Genomic DNA, 13,184 nt, shown 5'->3' with positions numbered 1-13,184 from the left:
TCTACTCAATACAACTGAGGTAACAATTTGCACTCACTTTGTTAGAGTACATTCTGTCCTATATTTTTGAGTAAAGACTATCTAAATGTATGCTATAACACACAAAGAAATTGGGTAAAGGCTACCTAATACATTATACAACTAATTACTTAGTAAAATTGAGTAATCTTAACCCATTGCCATCAGGCAACCTTCATCTACCTAATTATTTTTAATAATAAATAATCAATAAGAATAATTCAACTTTTTCCACAAGTACCCTATACGCCCCATGACGCTTTTTGTGAAAGATGGGAGAAACTTCCGGTTCAATGTTAACAAACGCGTTTCTGTCGTATTTCAAGTCATTCGTTTATAGCAGAATGTGAACTTACACACTGACAGCACTTATATAAACTACATCAGCATATTGTCCACTACTTTATAGAGGAATGGGATGATGATTTTGATACTTGACGACAGATATTTAGCAACTTTATTGATTCAGTTGTTGTGACCGTAAACCATTGAGCAATTTGAAAATCATGGAGGGTTTTCAATATCTTTACGTGATGCCGATTGTGTGCTATATAAAGATGCTATTTAAATCATTTTTTGTTGTATTTAAAAGCAAACTGCACAGGGTTGCACGGGCGCATGCACATGTCATATAGCTGCTGTATCGTCAGCTGGCCATTAATCTGATAAACATTATACTAAAGATCATGTGCAAAAGCTGCCTTTTTACATTATTAATCATTCTTTCTACTTTTTGTTAAAAAGGCGATAAGTGGAAGAAATACCTACTGTACACCAAGCATATCAGATGAGAAATGCAGTCCAAGTCCATTACATGATGTGATCTATTCCAACAAATTTTTGACAACACGTCTGTAAAATACAGTAAAGAATCCTTGTAAATCCAGTTGACTGTCTCGCGTTTATATTAAAGATCATACAGTGTTTTGAAGAGTACATGAAATCTATTTAAACTCCATTTTAAAACTGCGAACTCCCTTTTTAATCTATGAGCACATTCAGTCTAAGTGATGTTTCAGTTTTGTTATCTGTTTGCTTGAGATAAGCGGTCCACATTTAAAAAGTTGTACAGTCCTTCCTAGGAGCAGTTCGTCTTAACTTTAGATCTGTGTGTGAAGCTCTCTTTCTTAAGACACAAAATAAGCTTCGCTTGGTTGTAAGTGCAGCCGCAAACAGCAGGTGTTGCTCATCAGTTTTAAAATGATTTTTTAATAGATTCCCACATGAAACCAACAGTATTACAATTCAAAATATGAATCACAGTCTCATTTTCTGTCATCAGAACAAGTTATTCAACGCTGGAATAGAGGGTATGCATTGACGTCACTTTCCCACGTGAACACGCCGGGACACGCTCCCTTGAGTGGTAAAACTAAGGCAAAATGGCTGCATTCAATATTAGAAAAAGTTAATGCACACTCCGCTTCCTGTCGTGGCCGCATTACCACCTCGGGGTGTGCATTAACTTTCGATTAATTGAACGGACCAGAGTCAATTATTCTGCTTATACCACGGTTACCACACCACAGGACATTGTTCAAATGTTTAATTTCAATATTTGTCATGTTATCGTCTTTTAAACGCTGTTGATGGTAGGACTACTTTCTTGCGCATCTCATTTCAAGCGTCGGTTAGAGCGAACGGACTCGGAAGCTTGAGCCACGTGGTGTGTGTGTGTGTGTGTGTGAGTGAGTGAGTGAGTGAGAGACCGCGCACACACCTGCGTGTTATAGCAGTAATGTAGCTCTATCAAAAAACATTTGTAATCAGTTATAAGCAGCATGAAGAGGAAAACGAACCAGTAGGCATCAGTGTTTATTAATGCATGTTGTTTTTCTATTTAATTATTTTATTAATTCGATTTCAATATGTAGACCCAGGCCATCATGCTTGCGCTGTGTGCATTTGGAAAACCGGTTTAGGACCAGAAAGGGGTAACTGGCAGCACAAAAAACTCTCTGTGATGGTGTGCTCGTTGCACAAATGCATGTGTATTTGCTAGTGACTTTGGAGATGCCAGAGTTTGATTGCCAGTCAAAAATTCCCAAACTTGTGAAGTTACATTAATTTATTTTATATTCATATTCCTGACCACGTTTTGAATGACAGTAAATGGAGTCAAAGTGTCGTTTCCATCGACTTCAAAAGTGGGAGTCGAGAATCGGAGTCGACTCCAAAATCCCGGAATCGAACACCCGTATCGCGCAGTCAATCATCCTGTCAGGCTGAGACACTGACAAGACAACACAGAAGCGCGCCAGTTAAATGAGTGAACACTTGCAATCATAATGATATCAACATGTTAAACAAAACGTACCTGTAGACACTTTCGCGTCCCACCAGTGAAGATGATGATTTGAATCCTTTGATTCCCGCCTTAAAGTTGATGTATGTGCACTGTTCAAGGGCTAATATTTTTGGGGTAAATTTTACTCAATATGCTAACCATTAATGCAAATAAATAGGTAGAATGTACTAAGTTTTATAAATTTTACGACAACTAATGTCTTTAAGTAAAATCTAACTGAGTTTCATGGGTTGTTTTTAATCAATCATATTGGGGTATATTTTACTTAATTTTTTAAGTTGACATTGTTACTCTAAACAAATGGCTAGTGCGGGCAAAATGTACCCATTCTTTTTTATTAAACCTGCTAACTAATATAGTTAAGTAAAATCTAACTAACTTTAATGGGTTGTATTTACCACCCTCCAGAATCTTTTTTTTACAATGTACCGCTTTGTGAAAAAAAGTATGGTTGTATGTTTCATTGGCCACATGTGTCAGACTAAAAATGAACATTTTTTCATCAATAATTCACCCTCATGCCATTCTAAACCTGTATGACTTACTTTCTTCTGCAGAACACAAAGGAAGATATTTTGAAGAACATGTCTCAAAATATCTTCTTTTTTTGATCCGCAGAAGAGTCATATACTAACCTCTTGAATGGCATGGCTGTGAATAAATGATGACATAATTTTTATTTTTGGGTGAACTATCCCTTTGTTAATTTGACATTTTCTTTGCATATTAATTTCTTATTGCTTATTTATTTTCTGCCCTCAGCTAAAAGATGGAACTACATCAGATAAAACAATTGTAATTGTATAAAAATGTAACTGTTATTTGTTGACGCATATGGATGACGAATTACACACATATGTATCTTGTTTGTATATTTATGAACATATGTATATCATTTTTGGCCTATTTGAAACAGAATAATTTGAATGTGTTTTTTTTGTCTGTTGGGTCTGTTGTCCTACAGATGAGTTGGAAGAGGATGGTGTATCGTCTCAAGAATGTTTTCTAAGGTTTGAACTCAGATTGATATATTGATGACTGGCTAAATTAGTAAGGTATGTTATCATTCCACATTTGTTGAACGGACCGACAGATACACAGCCCCTTTGAATATTACATTTTATTTTTATGATTGATCTCTGTGGAGCATTAAACATGTCGAAGATAAAAGGTAATGAATCCAGCAGTGACCTACTTCAGATTACATCAAAATTGCACTTTAATTGCACTCTAAACAGACGTGTCTATCAAATGGAAATCATGAGCCTTTTTTGAGATGCGGCATGGCTATAAAACAATACAAAAGCGAAAAGAGAACCAAAAACAAAAAACATCAGTAATACAACACCCTCTAAATCCTCATTACAAATGAGCGACTGCAATATAAGTGATTGAATTTACAGGTTAATCACTTCAGTTTGTAGTATTTGGAACATGTAAAATGTAGATAATACAAAATACATAAATTGTAAAGGCTGTTCATAAACAATGGAGGAAAAAAGAAAACAAAAACAGTTGACTTGTCGCTGTAGCAACAAAACTAATCACACAGCATTTTCAATACTCAATTAAATTCAGTCCAACGATGCACACATGTTAGAACCTAACCAGATCCCATATCTCATGATATGAGACAATGTTACTGTTAAGTGACCGTGTAAAGACAATGTATTAAATTAAATACTTATGATTTCTGTACAGGTATCCTTCCTTTCATTGAGGAAAAGTAACCAGTTTTTACAATCTCCATAAGATCAGACTCGAGACGTGACAACTGCAACCTTGTATAATGTATAGGCATCATCTTCAACATATACATCTTAGTGCAAAGAAATACCAAAACAGACCTCGTACATATTGGCACTAATATGCTGTGAGAAAAAACAAACGTGATGACCTTGCTTTGATTCATGGGCGTCACACTGTATCATGCAATCAATGGCAAACATATAATGTTCTCGTTCCTCTCACATTTAGTATATCGTCACCGTTGCTCGGACACTGCAGTCACGTAACTGGCTTTTGTTAAGCGAGTTATGGGTTTTATTAAGAATACGTTGAATGAAACAAAATGGTGAAAACTGACATTACCGACAAGTAATGTCAGAATTTACAACTAGTTAGAATTTGTTTCGATGTAAACTGATTGAAGTACTGAAGGCTCCTGAGTAGCGAGGGCACTCTATACTCCAACTAACACAACACAAAACAACTGTATCGCAGAGCTACTGGGAGAATCTATGTAGACCTTTTAGGGCAAACACCTTTTTGTTAATATTGCAGTGGTTCTAGTTTATTACAAGTATTCAGAATTAAGTGCTCACCTTCATCTAGCGAAGAATAATTCTGTCCGAGGAAAATATTCACCCTAACGGTGAGTCTAGACTCTCCTGAATCAGTCAGTAATACCATTAATATCCACAGAGAGTTCTGGCAAAACCTCACAGGCCCACAGTTCAGAAACATTCCCTTCAGTTCTCTATACACACAAATAGAAAAATAGGCTCCACCGTACAATTACATGATTGATTAAAAAACGTGTCATAGGAAAAACAACAAACTAAAATGGAAACAATATTTTCTCATTCATTAGTCTGAACATTTTATTTTATACAATCTTTAAAAAGCCTTTACAAAAACAGTATTTGAAGGAGGCAGTCCATTTAGGCATAGAAATTATGATTTTTCCTTTCGGGGTAACGTCTGATCACTTTAATGTTTGGGGTGCTCTCAGATGAATACATTGAAATTTTCAAAAACAAAAGCATAAAAACTCTAAAGCAATCTCCCCCATTTGGATCATAAGGGAATTCCCAGAATTCTTCTTTTTAGCCTTTGTAGACTTGTTTTCTCTACACTGAGGGAAAACCAAATGTATACGTTACGCATTCGCTTCATATTTAGAATTTGTCATACTTTGCATCAACCGCTTTAACTTTACACCTTTGGCCTAATGCAAAATGCTTTTAATTCTGGCATCATGACATGAACGTAGGGCAACATGGCTGCCCACTAGAACAACCCACACTGCTTTCACTGCTCTGTCTAATGACCCCTTTTATTCAAGAGTTTGAGCACATCTTCCTGTCATGTTTAAAATGCAGGGATATACACTACGGTTAGACATCTCCTTGGGAGTTTGTTTTCCCGGGACTGCTAATGGAAACAACATTAATACTAGTCTGACATGTCCTTCATCTAAAACATGATCATCTCATTTAAAAGAGCGGAAACTTTTTTTTGACAAACTTGTATCTCTGGCTATAAATTGAGGCTAAAGATTGAAACTCATTCAAAGACAACAACAACAAAAAAGAATAATTTAGTTTTGATTTCTTGCAAATTTCAAAACTTTGGGTTTTTAGTAAATGAGTTTAGTGATTACTCAGCTCAACACTGAAAAACTTCAAACTGACGGCAGTACAGCCGTAAACCACTGAACGTGTACTTTGACAAGCTGAGAAAAGAGAGAAATAGGAAAAAATGGCAACAATCGCTTTTTAGAAGATGGAGAAGAAAAACAATGTTGACGATTTAATGACACAGTACAGCTGATTTTATTTCAATTAGCATTACCACAAATTGTAATAAGATAAAATTCATAAAATTCATGAATATAAACAGTAATGCATGACAAGACGAAAAAGTCTCCATATTTGTAAGATTTTATTTTTTATGTATAAACACTGTACATAAATTACTTTCTCTGCGACTATTGTTGTTGTACGGATAAGTGGAATTTTTTCGTACTTAAAAAAATCCATAAAGATATTCTAACATCTCTTGTCAAAAGACCGGTCAGTTATGAGATATATATACCGTATATTTATATATTTTGTTCTGTCAGTTTCCGCTCTATTAACCACATGAGTTGGTTCAGGAATGAGATTGTACACTCAGATTTGATTATATAAACCAGAACTGCGTCCCTTAAGCAGGAGAGAAACCATCAACTAGCTCACCGTCTGAAACCTCAGTCCTGACTAGTTGACAAAAACATTTCATTTGAGAGCAAGAACGCTTTCGCAAGTATGCCCGAGAGCACTGAAACACAGTTACTGCCTTGCAGAACAGGCGTTATTTTAGTTCATCCGGTGCAGTGGTTTCCACATGTAAACACATTTGCCTTTTTTGTCCATTTTAGCATTGAGCAAGGTTCAAGGTGATGACCTTTAAGGTTTTCATATAAAAGGCAAAAAAAAGATAAAATAAATCATGAGTTATTTCTTGAGTTGCTCTCTTGGAGTCTATTATGCATTCGATGCAATAGTGTGGGGGCGAACGTGTTGGATGGGGGTGTGGTTTGATCTATGGGAGGAAGTGCCTCAGGTTGTTCTGTATAACTGATGTGTGTGTGGCACTTAGGCACAACTCCTTCTCTAGCCTAAACCCCTTCCCTTCGATCTCTGGACTTTGGGAAGTCCAGTGGTGTGTACAAGCGGGAGAGGAGCTCAGAGAGGGGGCAGTAGTCTGTTAGGCAATCTGTGTTCTGCACACTGTTACCTCTTCCCAATCTCGCTTTGCCTTAAAAACTGAATATTGTTGGCACTGTCGGCCAGTTCTGGATACTGCTCCACTGATAATACATAGTAGCCGTCATAACCCATCACCTTTCCAGAGCTAAGCAACTGCCTCTTCTCGCCCTCTGTCCAAAGACGCACACCTTCCTCCCCATCGCGTACACGCTGCTGCTCACGCGCCCACGCGCTCGACAGCGCCCTCTGGCGGGCCTGTTCTAAAATACGTGCCTTTTCCTCATCCAGCGTCATGCCGTAGCGGACGTGCAGAGCCAACGCACCATACTGCAACTCCACGTCTGCGAAACGTCGAGTGCGCCCGTTGACCACAGTGGTGGATTGTGACACAGTCACATTGACACCGTTCTCTAAGCTCTTGCGGCCACTGGTGAGTCGCAGGGCGCCCAGGTCACTCTCAGGCAGGCTCGTCTTTATGAAGTAGTGCGTGTCGCGACCTTCCACGGTGAAGTGCAGATCTTCCAGGTAGAAGGCATTGTTGAGGACAGTGGCCACTTTAATGCAGTCCTCATTGGCTATGTTCAGTGCATTGGTGGCCACCTGACCCTTACTGGTAATGGCAAGCATCACACCCTTGCCGATGAGCGACTTCACTGTGGCAAACCACAACCAGGGTTTCTCCCGACTGGAACGTCGACGGCTGAACTGGATCTCGGGCATCCTCTCAAAGGATAGGAAAGCCTTGGCCTGCCGCATAACCTCCTGCTGGACCCCCGAGATGGACTAGATGGGAGAAAAAGACAAATTTAAGAAAAACATACTGTCAGAACTGCACAGTCATACATTTTGAAGTAACTACCTTTATGCATTTGGCAGACACTTATTCAAATTATTCAAAGTGATTACATTTTATTTGTATGTGTGTTCCGCTGAGACTATGCTACTGCCATGATCACTAAATTAACAATGGTGACACATTGGCTGATTAATTATCCATTTACTGTAACTTTATAATGCCAAATGATGATGGATTCCCACTCCTAAACCAGAGCTCACAATGAGGTTTGTATATATCTTTTAAAATGCAGTAGCAGTGGAATTTCTTTGTATTTTTGTCTTGTCTTCCTGTACAAATGTCAAAAAATTCTTAAATAAAAATACATTTACTTGACTAGCAAAATAACACTGATATTGCTGTGATATTCAAAAAATTATATATAGTCTTGTTTTTCTGAAGAAAGTATCAAAAAAGTTTCAGCCCTATTCAATAAACTTGATTCAAGTTTATTTTCTTACCCAATTGGTGGATATATATATCTTTTTTTTGCAAAAAGACCTCATTTTAATCACTAAAAATCACAAGTAAGTCCAAGTAATTTAGCTTCTCAAGTAAATTGATCTTGACTGAAAGGTCCAGTGTATGAAATTTAGCGGCAACCAACGGCTCATTTCACCCCTCCCCGTCCCTTTCGAAACACTACAGTGACTGACACAGAACTAAGATGTCGTCACGTTTTTGCTTTTTTGCCGAAAGACAATGTATTTATGAAATGCGCTCTGTAGAGCAGTTTGTCCGTTTAGGGCTACTGTAGAAACAACATGGTGAATTCCATGCAAGGGGACCCACGGTGTATGTAGATAGAAATAGCTCGTTCTTAAGTAATAAAAACATAACGCTTCATTATGTAAGGCCTTTAAATGTACACCTCTGAAAGACATTTCTGTCAATAGATCCTCCAAAAAATGACACACTGGACCTTTAAGAATTTTTAGACATTTTAACTGTAAAACAAGAAAAAATACCAAGAAATTAAATTTATTTGATGTGTAGAGGAAAAAATGGCATACCGGCAGGTCATCCCACAGCTGACTCTTCCTCATTTCCAATGAGGGCTGGGTGAGGTCAAATTTAGGGATGGGAAATCCTGGGATTACGTTGTGCAGATGGAAGCCGAATGTCACAAGCCAGATGTTGACATCTGTGGATTAAAGAACATTTTTTGAATTTATAGGATCTGTTCATTTACACCAATGTTGTTTCTTTATTATACTGTAGACCACGGAAGACGTAAACAACGCTAGTCGCACGCTGATCGAGAAGAACTTTGTTTCGGTTTTTTCACACTATACAAATGTTTTAACAAAATACAACCAACAGAACATTTATAACTGAAAAATGTGAGATATAAAATATGTGAGATTTAAAAAAACTGAAACCTGAAGTGCTTCTGGACCAGTGTGTCCATCTTGCGAAGTGGTCTATACGTTGTACTTGATTCTACTTAGCTGTTAATAAATCACAAAAATCATGTAACTTACACAAGTAAGTTACAGTACTAACCCCAGTAACAAGTATAAGCTCTTTTTACCTGTAACATACTCCTTAACCTCATGCACCTTGCTGATGGGATTATTATTGCGGAACATATACAAGTTGAAGGGTGCTGGGTCCTTGCCCACTCTGGTCCAGGTGCTAATATCTGGAGTAGTCCAACGGCCAGCTTGAATATCATAGTCACGCTCTCCAAAGTGTAGTAGTCTTGTTAAAGGGTCATATAAGCCACCATGAAATCCAATAACCAACTGAAAGTCAGGATTCGAGTCAAAGTAGATCTCTCCATAGGCAGTGTATTGAACCTGCTTGAGGAGAAGCCCGTTGCTGCTGAAGACTGCGAGCGGCGTTCCTGTGTTGTCACAAGCTATGTAAAACTCCTCACCACTGCTGATCTCCATAGCAAACAGATGTCCTTGGAGATCATAGTAAAGCGAGGTGATCTCGGAGCTGGAATGATTGTATACGTGGGTGATCCGTGTAGGGTAGTTGAGCTCAGCGTAGAAGAACTGAAGGTGCTGGCCGAGACTGTTGCGAGAGGCCAGGCGTCTTCCCAACCCATCGTAACGGTACTGGATGGTCCAGCCGCTGGCTTTGCTGTGAACCCGGACTAGGAGGCCCTTGGAGTTGTACTCAAAGATTTCCGCACCCCTTTGGCGCAAGAAGCCATCTTCGTCCATGCGATACTGCACATCGCCCAGTCGTGTAATGCGGTCCCGTAAATCGTAGCGTAGTGGGGTGAGTCGAGCACTGTTGCCGGGATTGAGCAAGTGCAGGTTTCCGTTTAAGTCGTAGTTGTACCGCCACATCATTTTTTCGTTTAGGTAGACAGTCTGGAGCTGACCATCGACATCATACTCGTAGCCATATTTGGTGGTGTTGGCGAAAGGGCCGATCTTTATTTCCCGTTTGGTCACGCGACCCATGTTGTCATACTGGATTGTGATCCAATACATGAGCGAGCGAAAGATCTCGTACTGGATCTCCTTAATGCGGCCGTGGACATCGAAGTGCTTCGTGTAGGTCATGACAGCAGTGGAGATGATCTGGTTAATGTCGTAGTAGATGACTCCGAATTTGCCGAACTGCTCTACCTTGCCAGAAATATCGTCGAACTGATAAAGATCAATAGGAAGCGGAGTCTCGTTGATGACTCCCTGCATGCTGGTCACTCTGAAACTGTTGTCGTAGGTGTAGTCAAAGCGGGCGTTGACCATGCCGTCCTCGCTAAAGCGAAATATCTGACGGTCCACCAGTGGGCCTATCTGGCGATATCTGATAGAACAAATGAAACCCTCACTCTGCAAGTTGACAGTTTTCAGCACACCTGCGGTTTCGTCATACGTGAAGCTCACCCGTGTGCTGTCGTACAAGATCTCAGATAGCTTATTCTGTCTGCGGTATTTATAGAGGACACGTCGACCTGTGCCCAGGTGTGCCACCCTCAAGAGCTGGCCGTCCTCGCTGTAGTCCACTGTAACTGATGCATTACTTTCAGGCGGATTGTAGATGTTGCGATAGTATCCCACGGATCGGATGGTTTGCATGGTGTGACGGGCCACGCTAGGCATAGTGATGGCGGAGAGTCGATCCTGGAGATCGTAATCGAAGATGTACTGTCGCTGGCTGTGTAAAAGCAGCACCATGGACTGTAAATTAAAAGATGAGAGACTTTAATTTAAACAATCACAAATAAACATTTTTATTAAACACAAGCTGTATAAAACAGGTAGTTACCCTCCATTAAGTGGTAAGTTCCTTGCATATTTGAGATCTCCTTGACCCTCATATTTTTAAATTCATGTGTGTTTAATGTGCACGGCTGTGTAATTGTAAAGTATTGTGTAATTTCTGTATTTACTGACTTTTTACCTTTACTTAGTTCATAGGATGGTGTCAAAGTATTTTGTGGCCAGCTCTGCTCAGTGTGAAACTTGGAGAATAAATACATAAAATAAAGATTTTAAAATGCTGTTCTATGCTAAACGTGAGGCTTATAGTAAACAAAAGTTTTTGAGTTATGAATGATTCAGGTCTCATGTTTATTCTCAGCCTGTTTTGGGTCTTTTTGAACAGCATGTGAGGCGAGATTGAGCACACAAATTAATAATATGTAATTTCTTGCAATGGGACTTGAGGGGATGGTTCACCCAAAAATGTAAATTGTTTCTTCACTTCCTCATATTTGTGTCAAACCTGTATGACTTTATGGACAACACAAAAGATATATCGAAGAACATTGGTAACCAAACAACATGAGCCCCCACTGATTTCCATTGTGTGAACACAAACCCACTCAAAATATCTTCTTTTGTGTTCCACAGACAATAGAGTCACATGCAGGTTTTGAATAACATGAGGGTGATAAACTGATGACAGAGCTTTTTATTTTTGGGCGAGCTTTCCCTTTGTGTAAGCTGTGTAAAGGTTATGGGTTTGATTCCCTGGGAACACACATACTGATGAATAATGTATACCTTTAATGCAATGTAAGTCATTTTGGATAAAAGCGTCTCCCAAGTGTGTAAATGTATTAAATGTAATGCAATGGATCTGAGACTTTGGCATCTAGGTTTATTTCTGTATTTCTTTCCTTGTACCAAAAAAAACCCCACACTGGCTGATGCCCACAGGGAGGCCAGCAGAATCTGAGGGCTATCCTCAGAGGCCCCTCCATCTCAGGGAACTGCTGCAAGTTACCCGCGAGAAGCCTTCACCTTGTCAACCATACTTGGACAGACATTATTCTAGTTCCCCAGGCACCACTGGTGGCATATGTTTCTCCGTTGATATCCTCTCACTGGTCACGCTAGCTGCGCATGTGGCAGGCGACGGGAAGGCAGGTAAGCCATGCATATTTAATCTACACAGTGTTTTTCTTTCCACAAAATTCTTACGTTTCGGCTGAGTGCTCGGAGTGACTTTTTGTCTAATAACTGAAAGAAAAATGCAGCTAAAAAACTATCCTAAAACATCAGCGTACATGCATTATACTTCACTCCCTTTTTGACTGCTGTACTGCAAGAATAACACATTAAGTGTAATGGATTGGAGGTTAAGTTTGGGAATTGTTTGTCTTTATTTCTTGTCTTCATGGCATCATTGTCTGAACTCAAATCCTGACTTCTCCCTGTGGTCTCATTTTGAGACTGTAACTGGGTCTTTATTTGAACTCACTAAGCCATTACCCTCACAAAAACATCCACAGAACTCCCTTTCCCCCTTTGTACTCCCAAGAGCCTCGAGTCCATAAACCACCCACATAATTCAAAGGGAATTTCCGACCTCTCTGCAACTGCAGTCCTTATAATAGAGGTATAGACCAGAAAAGTTGATTTTTGTAATGTTGATTCAATGATAATGGCAGTTTGTGAAATGTCTGGAATGATACTTCAGCATCCCTTCTGGTATAAGAGGGTCTACATACAATTGTAAGCCTCACCTTATCCAGATATGTGTAACTCCAGGTTTTGCCATCAGCTAAGGTTCTTGACACTATTCGTCCCTGGCTGTCGTATTCAACTCTCTCGTTTGTGGGGCCTCTCTGGATGCTTGTGACCTGTCCAGTGCTGGAGTAAGTGAGGTTGACAGACATCAGCTTACTGCTGGGCACCCAAAGTGTAGGATGACCAGAGGTATCGTACTCGATCTTCAGGAGGAACTTTCGATGGTCGTCGTATACTTTCTCTGTCCGCAGTGTGCGGTCATAGTCCACAGAGAGCAGGTTTCTACCATTGACCTTTCAGATAAGAAAACAGAATCTTTATATTGATTCTAACATTTATTGCTATCTACAGGCTTGATATTTTTCTGTAAAATAGATTGCCCCTCTTCAGTTACATACGTATATCACGTTTAGGACTGAGAAGAACGTAACAATTGGATACATATTGATCACTAATACTTTTTCACGTTTTCATTTTCAATCTCAGATTCAATGCTATCCCATCACCTCTTCACGTCTAGAGAATGACATTTATCATTAAATAATGTTTCATTGTAGTCATTGGCAAGTTTTGAGATGCTGGAACAGTTTCCCATATAAGACATT

At 39.3% G+C, this 13,184-nt stretch overlaps 1 protein-coding gene across 14 annotated transcripts in view; it reads right to left on the bottom strand.

Annotated features, from left to right (window-relative positions):
- Positions 1-6,566: 6,566 nt before the first annotated feature.
- Positions 6,567-13,184, bottom strand: part of tenm3 (teneurin transmembrane protein 3) — a 308,707-nt gene continuing 302,089 nt past the window's right edge. For all 14 annotated transcript variants that reach the window (XM_057332728.1, XM_057332730.1, XM_057332729.1 and 11 more), the window contains 4 exons: positions 12,576-12,872; positions 9,171-10,782; positions 8,650-8,780; positions 6,567-7,584 (listed from right to left, as the gene is read on the bottom strand). In XM_057332728.1, the coding sequence (XP_057188711.1) occupies positions 6,826-7,584; positions 8,650-8,780; positions 9,171-10,782; positions 12,576-12,872 (2,799 nt within the window). In that variant the 3' untranslated portion in view covers positions 6,567-6,825. The remainder of the gene's footprint in view (positions 7,585-8,649; positions 8,781-9,170; positions 10,783-12,575; positions 12,873-13,184) is intronic.

This window comes from Triplophysa rosa, linkage group LG4, assembly GCF_024868665.1.
Source record: "Triplophysa rosa linkage group LG4, Trosa_1v2, whole genome shotgun sequence".
Classification (NCBI taxonomy): Eukaryota; Metazoa; Chordata; class Actinopteri; order Cypriniformes; family Nemacheilidae; genus Triplophysa; species Triplophysa rosa.
The sequence above is the reverse complement of the archived record's forward strand: the minus strand, read 5'-3'. Positions and strand labels throughout refer to the sequence as shown.